The 19,874-nt window shown below is 47.2% G+C and overlaps 1 protein-coding gene across 2 annotated transcripts in view; it reads left to right on the forward strand.

Annotated features, from left to right (window-relative positions):
• The window catches only part of IHO1 (interactor of HORMAD1 1), a 65,730-nt gene extending 50,903 nt beyond the window's left edge, over nt 1-14,827 (forward strand). For both annotated transcript variants that reach the window (XM_033207154.1, XM_033207162.1), the window contains exons 7-8: nt 12,478-12,581; nt 13,221-14,827. In XM_033207154.1, the coding sequence (XP_033063045.1) occupies nt 12,478-12,581; nt 13,221-14,384 (1,268 nt within the window). In that variant the 3' untranslated portion in view covers nt 14,385-14,827. The remainder of the gene's footprint in view (nt 1-12,477; nt 12,582-13,220) is intronic.
• Nucleotides 14,828-19,874: the final 5,047 nt, after the last annotated feature.

Here is a 19,874-nt window from a genome sequence, read left to right on the forward strand (position 1 = left end):
GAAGCACTAATCCCCCACCTGGTAATCATGATGCCTCAGGGCAGGTAGCTCTGCTGGGTTTCTCATCTCACTGCCTGAAGTGAGTCAGCAACATCCTTGAGTCCCAAATGAATTGCTGCCTGTGCTGTCTATAGACACTGACTGCCCCCTAAGGAGTCAGAAATACCGTAGTACCTACTGCTCTTCTTGCTGCCTTGGTTTCAGTGAGAGCTGTATTGTGAATCACAGCATCATTCTCTTTTTTTTTTTTTTGAGCCTGAGCCTCTCTCGCGCAGGCTGGAGTGGAGTGGCGCAATCTCGGCTCACTGCAACTCCTCCTCCTGGGTTCATGCCATTCTCCTGCCTCAGCCTCCCGAGTAGCTGGGACTACAGGCCCCCGCCACCACGCCCAGCTAATTTTTAAAATTTTTTAGTAGAGATGGGTTTCACTGTGTTAGCCAGGATGGTCTCCATCTCCTGACCTCGTGATCTGCCTGCCTCAGCTTCCCAAAGTGGTGGGATTACAGGCGTGAGCCACCACGACCGACCCCATTATCAATTTTACTTATAGTTTGTGGTTTATAAAATCCTGTGCTCCACCAATTAGTGGTTTACATTTAGATGAAAACATGGCCCTTGCCCTATAAAGAGAAGACAGCGAATATACAGTTCTCCTTAGGTGAATACCTCTCTAGAACCACCTGTTTCCTAGCAAAATGATGAGCTGATGACTGTGCATCTGCACTTGTTTGCATTTGTCTGTGTGTTTATTTTGTAAACAAGTTGAAATCAACTTATTCAAATGCCATGGGGTGGACTGCTCATAATTTACGAAAATTAATGTCTTTGTGTGGCCTCAAAATTAATCCACAACTGTCTGCATAGAAGCACTGTACTGTCTGCTGGATTTCAACCTGGGCATCCCACACACAGGGCAACTATGCATCTGTTTAGAAACTTGTTCTCGGGCCTGGCACAGTAGCTCACACCTGTAATCCTAGCACTTTGGGAGCCCGAGGCGGGCAGATCACAAGGTCAGGAGTTCAAGTCTGGCCTGGCCAATATGGTGAAACTCCATCTCTACTAAAAATACAAAAATTAGCCGTATGTGGTGGCGGGGGCCTGTAGTCCCAGCTACTTGGGAGGCTGAGGCAGAAGGATTGCTTGAACCCGGGAGGCGGAGGTGGCAGTGAGCCGAGATGGCACCACTTTACTCCAGCCTCGACGACAGAGTGAGACTCTGTCAAAAAAAAAAAAAAAACAACAAAGAAATTTATTCTGGAAGACTTAAGACTGTTATCCCCACAAGAAGTAGCAAGACAGAGAGCAAAAGCAAATCAGGGATGCTTCCTTTGTATAACATGATAGAGTAACTCATTTATAAGTACCCAAGGAAAGTACTCCGTTTTTGTTTTACATTTAAAACTGGGTGGGCCGGGCATGGTGGCTCATGCCTATAATCCCAGCACTTTGGGAGGCCAAGGCAGGAGGATCACCTGAGGTAAGGAGTTCGAGACCAGCCTGGCCAAAATGGCGAAACCCTGTCTCTACTAAAAATACAAAAAAAATTAGCTGGGCATGGTGGCAGACACCTGTAATTGCAGTTACTTGGGAGACTGAAGCAGGAGAATCGCTTGAATCTGGGAGGCAGAGGTGGAAGTGAGCTGAGATTGTGCCACTGTACTCCAGCCTGAGCAACAGAGTGAAACTCCCCATATCAAATAATAATAATAATAATAAAACTGGATGAAGTACAGAAAACGAGGATTGCAGCAAAAGTATGGCATTTAAATCCCAGAAAAGGGAAAAGAAATGCCTGTGGCCCAACACAAGATCAAGGCAGAGACAGAACTAAAACTGCATCTGGCTTAGAGTAGGCAAAGGGATCCTGATCCTTTGCTCCAGTGGTTCCTTAATTTTCTTTTTCTTTTCTTTTCTTTCTTTTTTTTTTTTTTTTTTTTTTGAGATGAACGAACTCTTGTTCCTGTCCCCCAGGCTGGAGTGCGATGGCACAATCTTGGCTCACTGCAACCTCCGCCTCCCGGGTTCAAGAGATTCTCCTGCCTCAGCCTCCCGAGTAGCTGGGATTACAGGCGCCTGCCACCATGCCTGGCTAATTTTTGTATTTTTAATAGAGATGAGGTTTCACCATGTTGGCCAGGCTGGTCTCAAACTCCTAACCTCAGGTGATCCACCCCCATCGCCCCTCGGCCTCCCAAAGTGCTGGGATTATAAGCGTGAGCTACCCGCGCCTGACTGGTTCCTTAATTTTCAAAGGGTACAAGACTCAGAAGAGAGGCCAGGCGTGGTGGCTCCTGCTTATAATCCCAGCACTTTGTGTTTTTGTTTTAGTTTTTCTGAGATGGAGTCTCGCTCTGTCACCCACGCTGGAGTGCAGTAGCACGATCTCACTTAACTGCAACCTCTTCCTCCTGGTTCAAGGGAGTCTCCTGCATGAATCTTTCCTGCACGAGTCTCTCTGCATGAGTCTCATGCAGGTGCACACCACCACACCTGGCTATTTTTTTTTTGTATTTTTAGTAGAGACAAGGTTTCACCATGTTGGCCATGCTGGCCTTGAACTCCTGACCTCAGGTGATCAGCCTGCTTTGGCCTCCCAAAGTGCTGGGATTATAGGCGTGAGCCACCACGCCCAGCCTAATCTCAGCACTTTGGGAGGCCACGGTGGGTGTATTGCTTGAGTCCAGGAGTTTGAGACCAGCCTGGGAAATATAGGGAGACTTTGTATCTACAAAAAATAAACAAAACCAGCAGGGCATGGGCATATGCCTATAGTCCCAGGTACTAGGGAGGGGGAGGTGGGAGGATCGCTTGATCCTGGGAGGTCAAAGCTGCAGTGAGCCAAGATGGTGCCACTGCACTCCAGCCTGGAAGCTAGAGCGAGACCCTGTCTCTAAACACTAAAACTAAAACTAAATAAAATGAAAAAAAAAAGAAAAAAGAAAGACTCAGGGGTGGACGTGGTGGTTCATGTCTGTAATCCCAGCACTTTGGGAGGCCAAGGCAGGTGAATCACTCGAGGTGAAGAGTTCGAGACCAGTCTGTCCAACATGGTGAAAACCTGTCTCTACTAAAAATACATAAATTAGCCATGTATGATGGCTGGCGCCTGTAATTCCAGCTACTTGGGAGGCTGAGACAGGAGAATCGCTTGAACCTGGGAGATGGAGGTTGTAGTGAGCCGAGATGGCGCCACTGCGCTCCAGCCTGAATGATAGAGTGAGACTCCATCTGAAAAAAAAAAAAAAAAAAAAAGGCCGGGCATGGTGGCTCATGCCTGTAATTCCAGCACTTTGGGAGGCCGAGGCGGGCAGATCATGAGGTCAGGAGAAAATTAGCTGAGCATGGTGGTGAGCGCCTGTAGTCCCAGCTACTTGGGAGGCTGAGGCAGGAGAATGAGGTGAACCCAGGAGAGGGAGGTTGCAGTGAGCTGAGTTCATGCCACTGCACTCCAGCCTGGGCGATAGAACCAGACTCTCAAACAAACAAACAAGAAAAGCCCAGACGCAGTGACTCATGCCTGTAATCCCAGCACTTTGGGAGGCCGAGGCGAGTGGATCACTTGAGGTCAGGAGTTTGAGACCAGCCTGACCAACATGGTGAAAACACATCTCTACTAAAAAAAAAAAGTACAGGCCGGGCGCGGTGGCTCAAGCCTGTAATCCCAGCACTTTGGGAGGCCGAGACGGGCGGATCACGAGGTCAGGAGTTCGAGACCATCCTGGCTAACACGGTGAAACCCCGTCTCTACTAAAAAATACAAAAAACTAGCTGGGCGAGGTGGCAGGCGCCTGTAGTCCCAGCTACTCGGGAGGCTGAGGCAGGAGAATGGCGTGAACCCGGGAGGCGGAGCTTGCAGTGAGCTGAGATCCGGCCACTGCACTCCAGCCTGGGAGACAGAGCAAGACTCCATCTCAAAAAAAAAAAAAAAAAAATACAAAATTAGCCAGGCGTGGTGGTGCAGGCCTATAATCCCAGCTACTTGGGAGGTGGGAGAATCACTTGAACCCGGGAGGCAGGCACTCCAGCCTGGGCAACAAGAATGAAACTCTGTCTCAAAAAAGAAAAAGAAAAAAAAAAAGACTCAGTAACAAACACAGTAGCATCATATGAATTAGAAGGACAGGTCATTCTTGAAAATGGGCACAAGTAGCCTATGCAGAATAATTCTCTTTCTTGGTAGCAAATAATGAGAAGTAGAAAATCATTGAGAGGGCCGGGCGCGGTGGCTCAAGCCTGTAATCCCAGCACTTTGGGAGGCCAAGATGGGCGGATCACGAGGTCAGGAGATCGAGACCATCCTGGCTAACACGTTGAAACCCTATCTCTACTAAAAAAAAAATACAAAAAACTAGCCGGGCGAGGTGGTGGGTGCCTGTAGTCCCAGCTACTCGGGAGGCTGAGGCAGGAGAATGGTGTAAACCTGGGAGGCGGAGCTTGCAGTGAGCTGAGATCCGGCCACTACACTCCAGCCTGGGCGACAGAGCCAGACTCCGTCTCAAAAAAAAAAAAAAGAAAGAAAATCATTGAGAGAGGAACCAGACAAATCCTATAGCATATGGCCACGTCCAGTCCAGCTATCCTAGAGCATTGAACTCCACCTCAGTGCATTCTGCAAGCTTTCAGTCTCTACTCACTGTGCTCATCAGGGAATAGGGAAGTAAAGATACTGTGTGAAAGTACTGTCTTGCATTGTTATGTAATTGGTGCCTTCACAGATTAGGTCATTAAATATTTTCCCAGTCAGCCTGCCCAGCCAGAAGGGTCACTGTGGCCATCTAATCTAACTCTTCCTGTTCTTCAGCTGAGGACACTAAGGACCAGAGTAATAAAGTGAATTACCAAAGCCTCTTGTATACTACTTTACCTCATATGTTAAGTCTGGTGACTAATTATAAAAAGAACTAGAAGAAAACATGGACAACTGTTTTTTTTTTTTTTTGAGATGGAGTCACGCTCTGTCACTAGGCCGGAATGCAGTGGCATGATCTCGGCTCACTGCAACCTCTGCCTCCCGGGTTCAAGCGATTCTCCTGCCTCAGCCTCTCAAGTAGCCTGGACTACAGGCATGCACTACCACGCTCTGCTAATTTTTACATTTTTAGTAGATACGGTTTCACCATTTTGGCCAGGATGGTCTCAAACTCTTGACCTTGTGATCTGTCTGCCTCAGCCTCCCAAAGTGCTGGGATTATAGGCATGAACCACCACACCTGGCCAACCAAATGGACAACATTTTTATAATTTTAGAATGTGAGAAGCCTTTCTAAGCAAAATAGATATAATTGTTAAGAAGAGAGAGATCCATCTATATGAATATGGTAGAATGGAAATATCTGTTCATTGTTAAATTAAAACAACAAAAAGGTGCTCTTCACATGCTCCAGGATACATCTTGTCAGTAAGTGTGACCAGCCAGTGAAAATTGGGAAGAGTATCCCTAAAAAAGTTGGAGGAGGTCTTATCTTATACAAGGAGGCTGCCAGATCTTTCCTTAGGCTCTTATCAGCACCTGAGGGAGAATAAAACTACAGAGTAAAAGGAAAATCACTGGCCATCTGGGGAAAAGCATTCATTTCTAAGTTGCATCACAATCTGATCTCATCTCAATTGAGGCCTTGTCAAATTTTGCTAAATAAAAACAAATTGTTTAAAAATCATCTTAACAGGAAAACAGATGTTGTCCAGAATATGGAAATGGATTTTAAATGGCTTTTTTTTTTTTTTTTTTGAGACGGAGTCTCACTCTGTCGCCGGGGCTGGAGTGCAGTGGCCGGATCTCAGCTCACTGCAAGCTCCGCCTCCCGGGTTCACGCCATTCTCCTGCCTCAGCCTCCGAGTAGCTGGGACTACAGGCGCCCGCCACCTCGCCCAGCTAGTTTTTTGTATTTTTTAGTAGAGACGGGGTTTCACAGTGTTAACCAGGATGGTCTCGATCTCCTGACCTCGTGATCCGCCCGTCTCGGCCTCCCAAAGTGCTGGGATTACAGGCTTGAGCCACCGCGCCCGGCCTTAAATGGCATTTTTACATAAAAGCTAAAATTATCTAATGTTTATAGTCAAAGCAAAGAAGAATACTCTTCTAGACACACATACACATACAAACACAGGACCTATAATGTATATATAGATATGCACACGTATTAATGTAAAATTCCAGAAACCAGTGATAATGTTAAATCCAGGAAGACCAAGGTCTGCAGAGGAGAGATTCAATCATTTTTTCATTGTATGCCTTTTTATACTTTTATGGTTTTCAGTTATTTTCATAACTAAATTATTTAAAAGAAAAAATATGGATAGACTTTGAAAGTAATGAGTCTGATACAAAAGCTCTTATAAAAGAGAAGACACCAAACATACGTTGCCCTGGGGACAAGAAGTGAACGTATGGGACCTCAGATGGATGTTTTCTGAGCACTTAATCCAGAATCAAACACTTTGCTTGCCTTTCTCATGCTCTGCTTTTGTGAGGGTCGGTAATGTCTACTGTTGCTAAGAAACATTACTATTTAGGAACTTCTCTATGGAAGGATAATTACATTTGGTCTCTACTATAAATATCTACATGGATGTCTGAAGAATATTTGACTAATTGAGTTTAGGAGCAGAAATCCAATACCTAAGTAAATAGCCTCTTTCTAATTGATTGACACATGGAATTGAACTTGCACCTGTGGTGAGAAATATGGGAAAATTTGCCTTCTAAAAAATTATTTGGGCCAGAGACGGTGGCTAATGCCTGTAATCCCAGCACTTTGGGAGGCCGAGGTGGGCAGATCACAAGGTCAGGAGTACGAGACCAGCCTGACCAACATGGTGAAACCCTGTCTCTACTGCAAATACAAAAATTAGCCGGGCGTGGTGGCACGTGCCTGTAATCCCAGCTACTCAGGAGGCTGAGGCAGGAGAATCACTTGAACCCTGGAGGCGGAGGTTGCAGTGAGCCGAGATTGCGCCACTGCACTCCAGCCTGGGTGACAGAGCGAGACTCTGTCTCAAAAAACTAAAAAAAAAAAAAAATGAAAATAACTATGCTGGATTAAATTGTTTCATGTTAGTTTAGGGGTTTCATTTTCACTTCTCAATATATTTTACTTAGTTTTTGTTTGTTGGTTGGTTGGTTTGTTTTGAGACAGTCTCTCGCTCTGTCACCCAGGCTGGAGTGCAGTGGTGCCATCTCAGCTCACTGCAACCTGCCCTTACCAGGTTCAAGTGGTTCTCCTGTTTCAGCCTCCCGAGTAGCTGGGACTACAGGCACATGCCACCATGCCTGGCTAATTTTTTGTTTTGAGATGGAGTCTCTCTCTGTCACCAGGCTGGAGTGTAGTGGCCCAATCTCGGCTCACTGCAACCTCTACGTCCCAGGTTCAAGTGTTTCTCCTGCCTCAGTCTCCCGAGTAGCTGGGACTACAGGCGTGTGTCACCATGCCCAGCTAATTTTTGTATTTTTACTAGAGACAGGGTTCACCATGTTGGCCAGGAAGGTCTCAATCTCCAGACTTTGTGATCCGCCAGCTTCGGCCTCCCAAGGTGCTGCGATTACTGGCATAAACTACTGCGCTCGGCCTTATTTTATTATTATTATTTTTTTGAGATGGAGTTTTGCTTTTGTTGCCCAGGCTGGAGTGCAATGGCGTGATCTTGGCTCACCGCAACCTCTGCCTCCCAGGTTCAAGTGATTCTCCTGCCTCAGCCTCCTGAGTAGCTGGGACTACAGGCGTGCGACACCACGCATGGGTAATTTTTATATTTTTAGTAGAGACGGGATTTCTCCATGTTGGTCAGGCTGTTCTCGAACTCCCGATCTCAGCTGATCTGCCCGCCTCGGCCACCCAAAGTGCTGGGATTACAGGCGTGAGCCACTGTGCCCTTCCTACTTAGTTTTTTTTTTTTTTTTTTTGAGACAGAGTCTCGCTCTGTCGCCCAGGCTGGAGTGCAGTGGCCCGATCTCGGCTCACTGCAAGCTCCGCCTCCCGGGTTCCCGCCATTCTCCTGCCTCATTCTCCCCAGTAGCTGGGACTACAGGTGCCCGCAACTGCGCCCGGCTAATTTTTTGTATTTTTAGTAGAGACAGGGTCTCACCGTGGTCTCGATCTCCTGACCTTGTGATCCACCCGCCTTGGCCTCCCAAAGTGCTAGGATTACAGGCGTGAGCCACCGCACCCGGCCCCTACTTAGTTTTTGTATACTTCTTCACTCATTAGTTCATGTGGTTCTGAAGGGTTACTTAGTGTCACCTTGATCTTCATAAGAAGATTTGTTTACAAGTCCAGTATGTTCTGCAAGAGCTTCATTAATTTTGGTTACTTCTGCTATCTGAGAATAGAGTTCTTTAGCAGCTTTCACACTTTTCAAAGCACCAAATTCATCTTTTTTTTTTTTTTTTTTTTTTTTTTTTTGTGATGGAGTTTCATTCTTGTTGCCCAGGCTAGAGTGTGATGGCGTAATCTCAGCTCACTGGAACCTCCGCCTCACAGGTTCAAGAGATTCTCCTGCCTCAGGCTCCCGAGTAGCTGGGATTACAGGCATGTGCCACCTGGCTAATTTTATATTTTTAGTAGAGGCAGGGTTTCTCCATGTTGGTCAGGCTGGTCTTGAACTCCCGACCTCAGGTGGTCTACCCTCCACGGCCTCCCAAAGTGCTGAGATTACAGGCATGAGTCACACGCCCTGCCACCAAATTCATCTTGTTTGTTCAATTTTTTTCCGAACTGTAGGGAGACTACAGTAAACATTTCCCAAAACTTCCTGTGCAAAATTGCTGATTTCTACTGTTTTCATGCCATTTTCTGTTGTTACTCATTAGTGTTTGTTAATTTACACACTGAGGGAGTGAGGCATATGCAGTTTGCAGAAGGCAACCAGCATTGCCAGTGGGGTGGCGCAGCCCTGGACCCACTTTTTAAAAATTGTGGTAATTGAACAATGAGAACACTTGAACACAGAAAGGGGAACATCACACACCAAGGCCTGTTGTGGGGTGGGGGGAGGAGGGAGGTATAGCATTAGGTGATGTAGCTAATGTAAATGACGAGTTAATGGGTGCAGCACACCAACATGGCACCTGTATACATATGTAACAAACCTGCACGTTGTGCACATGTACCCTAGAACATAAAGTACAATAAAAAAATTGTGGTAAAATACACATAACATAAATGTACCATGTCTTACTGCTTTCTTCTTTCTTTTTTTTATTTTTGAGATAGGGTCTCACTTTGTCGTCAAAGCTGGAGTGCAGTGGCACAATCACAGCTGACTGTAGCCTTGACCTCCTGGGGGATCAAGCAATTCTCCCGCCTCAGCGTCCCGAGTAGCTAGGACCACAGACACATACCACCCCATCTAGCTAATTTTTATTTTTCATTTTATAGAGACAGGATCTCACTATGTTGCCCAGGCTGGTCTAGAACTCCTGGGCCCAAGCAATCCTCCCACCTCAGTGGCTTCCCAAAGTGCTGGGATTATAGGTGTGAGCCACTGTGCCCAGCCTGTTTATTATTATTATTATTTATTTATTTATTTTTGAGACACAGTCTCGCTCTGTCGCCCAGGCTGGAGTGCAGTGGCCGGATCTCAGCTCACTGCAAGCTCTGCCTCCCGGGTTTACACCATTCTCCCGCCTCAGCCTCCCGAGTAGCTGGGACTACAGGCGCCCACCACCACGCCCAGCTAGTTTTTTGTATTTTTTTTGTAGAGACGGGGTTTCACCATGTTAGCCAGGATGGTCTTGACCTAGTGATCCGCCCGTCTCGGCCTCCCAAAGTGCTGGGATTACAGGCTTGAGACACCGCGTCCGGCCAGCCTGTTTATTATTTTTTCCCTCTTCTAGACTGTAGAATTCAGCTGAGTGTGGTGGTTCATGCCTGTAATCTCAGCACTTTGGGAGGCCGAAGCCGGTGGATCGTGGGGTCAAGAGATCAAGATCATCCTGGCCAACATGGTGAATGCTGGCTCTACTAAAAATACAAAAATTAGCTGGACGTGGTGGCACGCACCTAAAGTCCCAGCTACTTGGGAGGCTGAGGCAGGAGAATTGCTTGAACCTGGGGGCAGAGGTTGCAGTGAGCCGAGATTGTGCTACTGCACTCCAGCCTCACAACAGAAGGAGACTCAGTCTCAAAAAAAAAAAAAAAAATTCATGTAGGTAGACAGTTTTGTTCAAAATTGTTTCCCATGCTCCTAGCACAGTGTCTGACAATAAACTTTCAGATAAAGGTGTATATCTCGGCCAGGCATGGTGGCTCATGCCTGTAATCCCAGCACTTTGGGAGGCTGAAGCAGGTGGATCACCTGAGGTCAGGAGGTCGAGACCAGCCTGGGCAACATGGCAAAACCCCGTCTCTATTAAAATACAATTAATAGCTGGGCATGGTAGTGCATGCCTGTAATCCTAGCTACTCCGGAGGCTGAGGCTGGAGAACTTCTTGAACCTGGGGGCAGAGGTTGCAGTGAGCTGAGATCATGCCACTGCACTCCAGCTAGGTGACAATCAGATTGTATCTCAAATTAAAAAAAAAAGAAAAAAGAATGAAGCCCACCAATCTTGCCATGGCCCATACACCCCTCTGTGTAGCTGTGACCTGCCTCCCCTCAGCTGTGGCCTGCTCCTGGACCCCTTGCTCACCATGTTTCAGCCATGCTGATCTCAATTCCTGTTTGGAACATGCTCTTTCTTCTGTTGGTAATATTCTTTCCCTTACAGTTTTATGATAATTCAGCTAAATAACAGTTTCTTAGGGAAATCTTACCCCTGAGAGTGACTAAGTCTACATGTTACATGGTCTCAAGCACAATATACTTTTCCTTTAGAGCAGTTATTACATTTATAGTTATTTGTATAATTTATTTGTATAATTAGTCATTAACTACCTGTTTTCCCTAAGATTGCAATTTCAAGAGGGCTTTATTTGTCTTTTTTTTTTTTTTTTTTTTTTAGATGAAGTCTCGCTCTGTCACCTAGGCTGGAGTGCAATGGCGGGATCTCAACTCACTGCAACCTCTGCCTCCCAGGTTCAAGCAATTCTCGTGCCTCAGCCAACCGAGTAGCTGGGACTACAGGCACCTGCCACCATGCCTGGCTCATTTTTCTATTTTTAGTAGAGACAGGATTTCACCATGTTGGCTAGGCTAGCTTCAAACTCCTGACCTCAGGTGATCTGCCCGCCTCGGCCTCCTGAAGTGCTGGGATTACAGGCGTGAGCCACCACGCCTGGCTAGCTTTATCTGTCTTGATAACTATTATATCCATAGTGCCTGGCACATAGTATATGCTCATTAAACATTCATTGAATAAATATAAAAGCATCTTCATATGATCTGTAGTCTAGCAAGAGGATGGCAATAAATTGCAACACAATTTGTGTCATTAAATGTGTGTGTGTGTGTGTGTGTGCAGAATCTCACTGTGTAAAAGAGGGAAATCAGTATCAGTCCTGATGTAGTTAGCACCTAGGTCCCCAAGTCTATTTGGGTCCAAGTGTTAAGTATGGGATAAATAAATGGAGGGCAATAAATGATAGTAGGGCACATACACGGTGCTACCAGCAGAGAGAAGCAACACCCTAACCGAGTGGAAATGGTATTTTCTGAGGAGGTTACTGCTGAAAGTAGAAGGAAGAATAGGAATTAGCTGGACTAAGGTGGCGATTGGTGGGTCGGGGGGATGACAGGGACAGAAGCAGGGTACTTGAAGCTAAGGGAAGACTTTGTACGAAGGCCAGTGGTGAGAGAGAAAACAGAGTCCAGAGATGTGGAGGAGGACAAATGGGTAAAGGGAAGTGAGCCCAGATCTTGTTAGCCAATTTAAAGATTTAGATTTGTTCAGTGGCCAGTGGGGTGCCACTGAAAGTTTCAATGGGCTGGGCACAGTGGCTCACGCCTGTAATCCCAACACTTTGGGAGGTTGAGGCGGGCAGACCACCTGCGGTCAGGAGTTCAAGACCAGCCTGGCCAACATGGTGAAACCCCATCTCTACTAAAAATACAAAAATTAGCCGGGTGTGGTGGCACACACGTGTAATCCCAGCTACTCAGGAGTTGAGGCAGGAGAATCGCTCAAACCTGGGAGGTGGAGGTTGCAGTGAACCAAGATCGTGTCACTGCGCTCCAGTCCAGGTGACAGAGCTAGTCTCCGTCTCAAAAAAAAAAAAAGAAAAAAATGTTTCAATGAAGGTTTCAGAGGGTGCATGATGATAACTACATTCTACAAAGATCACTCTGATGACAGGGCCAAGAAGGAAGGCCACAGAGGTTTGTGCTGTTGTCTCAGAGTCCCCATTCTCAAGAGTCCCCAGCAGGTGCTGAGGTTAGGTCTGCTCTAGCCAGGATCTTGTCAAGGAGGGAGGGAAAGAGAACCTGGAGGAACCACTCTGGTCTGCATCCAGCTCCTCCCTTTTCACTGCTGTGGTTCTGTGGTTTGGGCAGATGCATACATAGTCTTCAGGAGGTAAACTGTCATTGTTTTGTATTTAGTACAAGAGACTGTGCAGGTTCAGAATGACCTGGTGTTCGAGGCAGTCCAGGACAAAGGCAACATGGAGCAGGCCATCCTTGAGATGAAGAAAAGATCTGAAGCTGTAAGTGTAAACCCCAACCTCTTTCCAAGTGTGTTTTGGGCTTTGTAACCAGATCCAGAGAGAAACTTTTTTTTTTTTTTTTTTTTGAGACAGAGTCTTGCTTTGTCGTGCAGTGGCACGATCTTGGCTCAGTGCAACTTTCACCTCCCGTGTTCGAGCAATTCTTCTGCCTCAGCCTCCCGAGTAGCTGGGACTTATAGGTGCGCACCACCACGCCTGGCTAATTTTTGTATTTTTAGTAGAGACGGAGTTTTTCACCATGTTGGCCAGGATGGTCTCAATCTCTTGACCTCATGATCCACCTGCCTCAGCCTCCCAAAGTGCTGGGGATTGCAGGCGTGAGCCACCATACCCGGCTGAGAAACCTTTAAAGTTGCATATTTTCAGCTAAGACCAGAGGCCAGCACAGGCCACTTGGAAAGGGGCCAGCATATAAGCTAGCTTCCTTTCCCAAGGTTCCTTGACATGATGTGGGCCCCAAGGGTTCAACTCCAGAGTGTAGTTTTGCTTACCCTGGGAGGTTTCCTACAGGGAGCAAGCCGTGGTTCTGCGGTCACATCCAGTGGTCTGTTCTCATGTTTATTGTGCTTTCTGACTTGCACTGTCCATCACTGTCTTTCTCACTGCCTCTCTCCCCAGAGACAAGCAGAGTTTATAGAAATGAAGTCCAACCTGAAGCACCTTGAAGTTTTAGTTGCTCAGCAGAGTCAGGAATTCCAGCAGCTGTGTGAGCAGCTAGGCCAGCTGAATGTGCCTAGTGTCCTAGCAGAGCTGAAGAGATTGATCTCAGTGCCTCCAGTACCTGGGCATGTAAAAGACAGCGCTTCTCAGACGTCGCCACCTTTGGCCCAGAGCCTCAATCTCACCGGGCAGGAAAAATACACCTTTGAGAAGCCAGTTTTATGGCAGGCCCAGGCCTTCCCTGCTGCATGGAATCCTGGTATGGGTTCCCTACAACCTGGAGAATTTGGTGCCTGGGGTGAAGGAGCAAAGAATGATGCTCTCCAAGAAGAGGCTGCACTGCCAGCATTTGGGTCCCATGAAAGAAATAGGCATGTAAAGGACAAGGCAGTGCAGACTAACTGCAAGAACTGGGCTGTTATTAAAACAGGTGCCAAGAACTGTGGTTCCAGCATCCAAGGCCATAAGATTCCTAGTGACAGGGACCTGGTTTCCCAAGGAGCCTCACAGCTCACATCACTGGAGATAAACAACTTTTCAACCAGCATTAAGAATGCCTGCCAAAAATATCAAGCCCAAAGTATGTTTTTGTGTGACCCATGTGAACATTTGGTGACTAAACAGAAGGATGGGACTGAAGAAATGCAGGGGAAAGACAAGAAGCAGCAGCCCAGGAAGGCCCACAGGGCCCACAGAGGCAGGCTCCTAGCCAGGAAGCAAAAACAAATCCCAAACCAGACCTGTAAATTCAATTCCAAATATCAGAGTCCTCAGCCTGCAATTTCTGTCCCACAAAGGCCCTTCCTGGGGCAGCAGGAACCCGATGCTCAGCCTCTGCATCTGCAATATCCCAGGAGCCCCAGAAAACCAGTCTGCCCTATTCTGGGAGGAACAGTCATGCCCAATAAGACAGCAAGGGCAGTGCAGGGAAGACTCTTGCAGTTCAGCAGATGCTCTTCCCAAGACAACAGGCTACTTTCCAGCAGTTCCCAGGGGGACCACCAGATGAGCTGGTTCAGTGACCTCAATCTTGGATGTTCAGAGACCCCTCTATGCAAGGAGGCAGGAAAGAATTTGCTCTATGACCTGGGTTTTGATAGCAGTGATGATGATGGCTTCTGACCAGCCCACAATTAATTTATTGGTCTCAGCTAGAAAGACAAATCGCAGGACATTTGGGCTGGCCAAGAGCAGAAAGTCCCTGAAGCCTGCCAAGTACCCTAGAGTCAGAAGCCCTGCTGAGGTGGGGTCAATGGGCACGAGGGGAGGGAAGGTCCAGCACTCTGGGTACCAGGCGCTGCCCATGACAAGGATTAAGTGCATCCTTACTTGTTGGAATGAAATGTGAAAATGGTGATGAGAGCTGAGGCAGCAGCCTGGTGGTGGTGGTGGTGCATCTGGAGCAGGGTGCCTGTACTTGGCGAAAGGCGGGCAGGCCTCCTTATGGAATACTATGTAGCAGAAGGGCTCTCATAAAACTTGCTGTGGCAGCATGACTCCAAACAACATTTTTGGGTCTTTAAAATATTCCCTACACATGACCAATACATTTTCAGGCCTCAGGATTTTTTTCTTTATATTTAGCCACTTACGCTGTCAGTTTGCATTTTTTGATCAGTAGACATATTACAGGACACCCTAAATCTTCTTGTGAACACAGAAAATGATAAGCCTGACAGTGAAAGAGGTGACATACACTAGCAAATGTCCAGAGCATCACTGCTCACAAGCCATTTTTCTTCCTGGGTGCTTTTTCCCTTGTCCTGTTTTTCAAGCACTTTCTTAAAACTAGTAATATTGTAGACCTTGTATTATTTCTGAAGAGCAGTGGGCTTATATGGGACTTTGGCTTTCCTTTTATATCTTGCTGAAGTTTTTTGAATTTTTGCAACACATATGTATTTTTTGTTATCAGAAATAAAACATTTAAAAGCATATATATTTTTTTTCTTTTTTTTCCCCCAAGACGGAATATTGCTCTGTCACCCAGGCTAGAGTGCAATGGTGTGATCTCAGTTCACTGCAACCTCTGCCTCCCAGGTTCAAGCAATTCTCCTGCCTCAGCCTCCCAAGTAGCTGGGATTACAGGCACCCACCACCACACCCAGCTAATTTTTGTATTTCTAGTAGTAGAGATGGGGTTTAACCATGTTGGCCAGGCTGGTCTCGAACTCCTGACCTCATGATCCGCCTGCCTCAGCCTCACAAAATGCTGGGATTACAGGCTTGAGCCACTGCGCCTGGCCTATTTTTTCCTTCAAGTTTATCAAACTGATGTCCCAGTTTAATTTTTTAAGTTTACTTATGAAATAAAATAGAAGCCAGGCACAGTGGTTCACACTTGTAATCCTAGTACTTGGGGAGGCTGAGGCAGGATTGCTTGAGGCCAGGAGCTCAAGACTAACCTGGACAACATGGTGAGACCCCATCTCTTTTTTTTTTTTTTTTAAGAAGGAGTTTCACTCTCGTTACCCATGCTGGAGTGCAATGACGCGATCTCGGCTCACTGCAACCTCCACCTCCCGGGTTCAAGCGATTCTCCTGCCTCAGCCTCCCGAGTAGCTGGGATTACAGGCATGCGCCACCACACCCGGCTAATTTTGTATATTTAGTAGAGATGGGGTTTCCCTGTATTTGTCAGGCTGGTCTTGAACTCCCAACCTCAGGTGATCCGCCCGCTTCAGCCTCCCAAAGTGCTGGGATTACAGACGTGAGCCACTGCGCCCAGCCTGTGAGACCCCATCTCTACAAAACAAAAACAAACAAACAAAAAAACAAATTAGCTGGACGTGGCAGCATGCACCTGTGATCTCAGCTACTTGGAAGGCTGAGATGGGAGGATCACTTGAGCCCAGGAGTTTGAGGTTACAGTGAGCTATGATTGTGCCACTGTACCTCCCCTCTGAGTGACAGACCAAGACCCTGTCTCTTAAAAATGAAAAATCAGGGACCAGGAGTGGTGGCTCACGCCTGTAATCCCAGCACTTTGGGAGGCCGAGGCGGGTGGATCACGAGGTCAGAAGATTGAGACCATCCTGGCTAACACAGTGAAACCCTGTCTCTACTAAAAATACAAAAAAAAAAAAAAAATTAGGCAGGCGTGGTGGCAAGTGCCTGTAGTCCCAGCTACCCAGGAGGCTGAGGCAGGAGAATGGCAAGAACCCGAGAGGGGGAGGAGGAGTTTGCAGTGGGCCGAGATCGCGCTGCTGCATTCCATCCTGGGCAACAGAACAAGCAAGACTCCATCTCAAAATGAAAGAGGAAAAGGAAAGGAAGGGAGAAGGGAAGGGAAAAGGAAGAAGACAGGAGGGAGAGGGGAGAAGGGAGAGGGGAGAGGGGAGAGAAGATCAGGGCGCCCGCCTGTAATCCCAGCACTTTGGGAGGTCGAGGCGGGTGGATCACGAGGTCAGGAGTTCGAGACCTGCCTGGCCAATATGGTGACACCCCATCTCTACTAAAAATACAAAAATTAGGCCGGGCACGGTGGCTCATGCCTGTAATCCCAGCACTTTGGGAGGCCGAGGCAGGCGGATCACGAGATCAGGAGATCAAGACCATCTTGGTTAACACGGTGAAACCCCGTCTCTACTAAAAATACAAAAAAATTAGCCGGGCATGGTGGCGGGCACCTGTAGTCCCAGCTACTCGGGAGGCTGAGGCAGGAGAATGGCGTGAACCCGGGAGGCAGAGCTTGCAGTGAGCCAAGATTGTGCCACTGCACTCCAGCCTGGGCGACAGAGCAAGACTCCCGTCTCAAAAAACATAAATAAATACAAAAATTAGCTGGGCATGGTGGCACGCACCTGTAGTCCCAGCTATTCTGGAGGCTGAGGCAGAAGAATCACTTGAACCCGGGAGTTAAATGTTGCAGTGAGCCGAGATCATGCCACTGCACTCTGGCCTGGGTGACAGAGTGAGACTCTGTCTCAAAAAAAAAAAAAAAAAACATGAAAATCAGATACATACCATCTTTTTAGTTCCTAAGGCTCTCACAAGATGATTTTGATTAAACACAACCCATTCAAACTGGTTTTTCCCTTTCCTGTATTATATGAAGGGGAAAATCCTCATGGGATGGATAGTTTCCAGAATTTGCCCATTTCCAAGCCAGTACAGTAAATAACATTGGGGCCACTGAGTGGACCACTGTAGAAAGCAATGGTTCTTGTTTCTTATTTTTTACATTATTTTCAGGGATGTGTGTCCCATCAAAATCTCAATATGGAGGAGTTGAATTTTCCTGGGACACCTATGGCAGGGCTGCCAGACACCAGCCTAAACTGTTCTCACTCTCATTTCCAGACCAAGGGCCTCCTGTGGTCTGTAGGGAGCCACAGGCAATCAGAGCAACCCTCTCTGAGGCCAAGGAAGTTAAGGCATGAGCTGTACCTGAGGCTGCCCTGGCCTTTCCTCTCCCTTCAGTCCTCACTGGATGTCTTCTCACTCTGCCTTCTGCCAGCTCCACTGCTTTCCCTGCTGGGTTTCATTGCTTGTGCAAGGAAGATATGGAAGGAGCCCAGCCACACAAAGGGTTGGTTCTTTCTAACCCTTCCCAGACTGACTATAGGCCAGAGGGGTCTGTATCTAGACATCTTTTATTACTCTAAGTTGAACAGTTTAATGATTAGTCATTTTAATTTAGAGTTGAGACTCCATAAGTATTTGTGGCCTTTTTGAGAACTGTGTCCAATTTTGAAATGCGAAAGCAGGACCCTTTGTTCTTTGATCCTGCTATGAGTTAAGAAATTCTGTATTTCTTCAGAAGTATTTCATTTTGTGTAATGAAGTCAAGGGTCAGAGTGACTCAGTGTTCCATGAGTTAAGTGTCTCTGTAGAATGAAGAGTAAACTTATCTCCTAATAAGACTGGGTTAATTAAAATTACACTGCCTGTCTCTGGGGATCGTCAGAAAAAGATATCGTTTCTTAATTTATTCCTAAGGTTTAAAAAAAAAAAAATTAGGCCGTGTGCAGTGACTCATGCCTGTAATCCCAGCACTTTGGGAGGCCGAGGTGGGTGGATCACGAGGTCAGGAGATCAAGATCATCCTGGCTAACACGGTGAAACCCCATCTGTACTAAAAATACAAAAAATTAGCCGGGCATGGTGGCGGGTGCCTGTAATCCCAGCTACTCAGGAGGCTGGGGCGGGAGAACGGCATGAACCCAGGAGGCGGAGGTTGCAGTGAGCCAAGATCACACCACTGCACTCCAGCCTGGGCAACAGAGCGAGACTCCGTCTCAAAAAAAAATAAAATTAACTACTATGTTCCTGCCAGGTTTGGCAAGGGTGTCACAGCCCAAGCATCCAAGCATGTCCCTGGGAAATCAATATCTTTGGCTCTTTAGATGTTCCTGGAACTGTATGTGGCTACCCAGGGGCAGATGTAGTGGGAAGCCTACGGGGCCTGGGGCCTAAAAAGCCACACAGGGCTGGGCACGGTGCCTCATGCCTGTAATGTCAGCACTTTGGGAGGCTGAGGCAGGTGAATCACGAGGTCAGGAGTTCGAGACCAGCCTAGCCAACATGGCGAAACCCCATCTCTACTAAAAATACAAAAAATCAGCTGGGCATGGTGGCGGGTGCCGTAATCCCAGTTACTTGGGAGACTGGGACAGGAGAATCGCTTGAACCCGGGAGGCAGAGGTTGCAGTGAGCTGGGATCGCACCACTGCATTACAGCCTAGGCGATAGTGCGAGACTGTCTCAAAAAAACAAAACAAAAAGCCACCAGGGGCTTCTCCCTCTGATACAACTCCAGCTACAGCCCAAGGACGGAAATGAAGCTGATTGCAGTACCTAATTTTCTTGACATTCACAAGTATCTATCTATCTCCTATCTATCTATCTATCTATCTATCTATCTATCTATTATTTGAGATGGTGTTTCGCTCTTGTGCCCCAGACTGGAGCGCAATGGTGCAACCTCAGCTCACTGCAATCTCCGCCTCCCGGGTTCAAGCGACTCTCCTGCCTTAGCCACCAGAGTAGCTGGGATTACAGCGCCCGCCACCACGCCGGCTAATTTTTGTACTTTTAGTAGAGATGGGGGCTTCACCATGTTGGCCAGGCTGGTCTTGAACTCCTCACCTCAGGTGATCTGCCCACCTTGATTTCCAAAATGCTGGGATTATAGGCATGAGCCATCGTGCTCAGCCAATTTCTCCTTTTCCTGTTTTGCCTCAGAAGCTCCAAAGGGCTCCTGTCAAGGGGCCTCCTACAAGATGCTTTCTCTCCCAGATCAGTTCCCAGCAACTCCTCTCACCCAAAGTGCCCAGAAAACAGCCTGTCTGCTCTCAAAAAAGATAGTTGCAGCCTGGCACAATGATTCATACCTGTAATCCCAGCATTTAGGAGGCAAAAGAGGGAGAATCTCTTTAGTCCAAGAGTTTGAGATCAGCCTCAGCAACACAGTGAGACTCTGCCTTTTTTTTCTTTTTTTTTGAGACAGAGTTTCACGCTTGTTGCCCAGGCTGGAGTGCAATAGTGCAATCTCGGCTCAATACAACCTCTGCCTCCCAGGTTCAAATGATTCTCTTGCCTCAGCCTCCTGAGTAGCTGGGATTACAGGCACCTGTCACCACACTCAGCTAATTGTGGTATTTTTAGTAA

Source organism: Trachypithecus francoisi, unplaced genomic scaffold, assembly GCF_009764315.1.
Source record: "Trachypithecus francoisi isolate TF-2019V2 unplaced genomic scaffold, Tfra_2.0 Lachesis_group0, whole genome shotgun sequence".
NCBI classification, from domain to species: Eukaryota; Metazoa; Chordata; class Mammalia; order Primates; family Cercopithecidae; genus Trachypithecus; species Trachypithecus francoisi.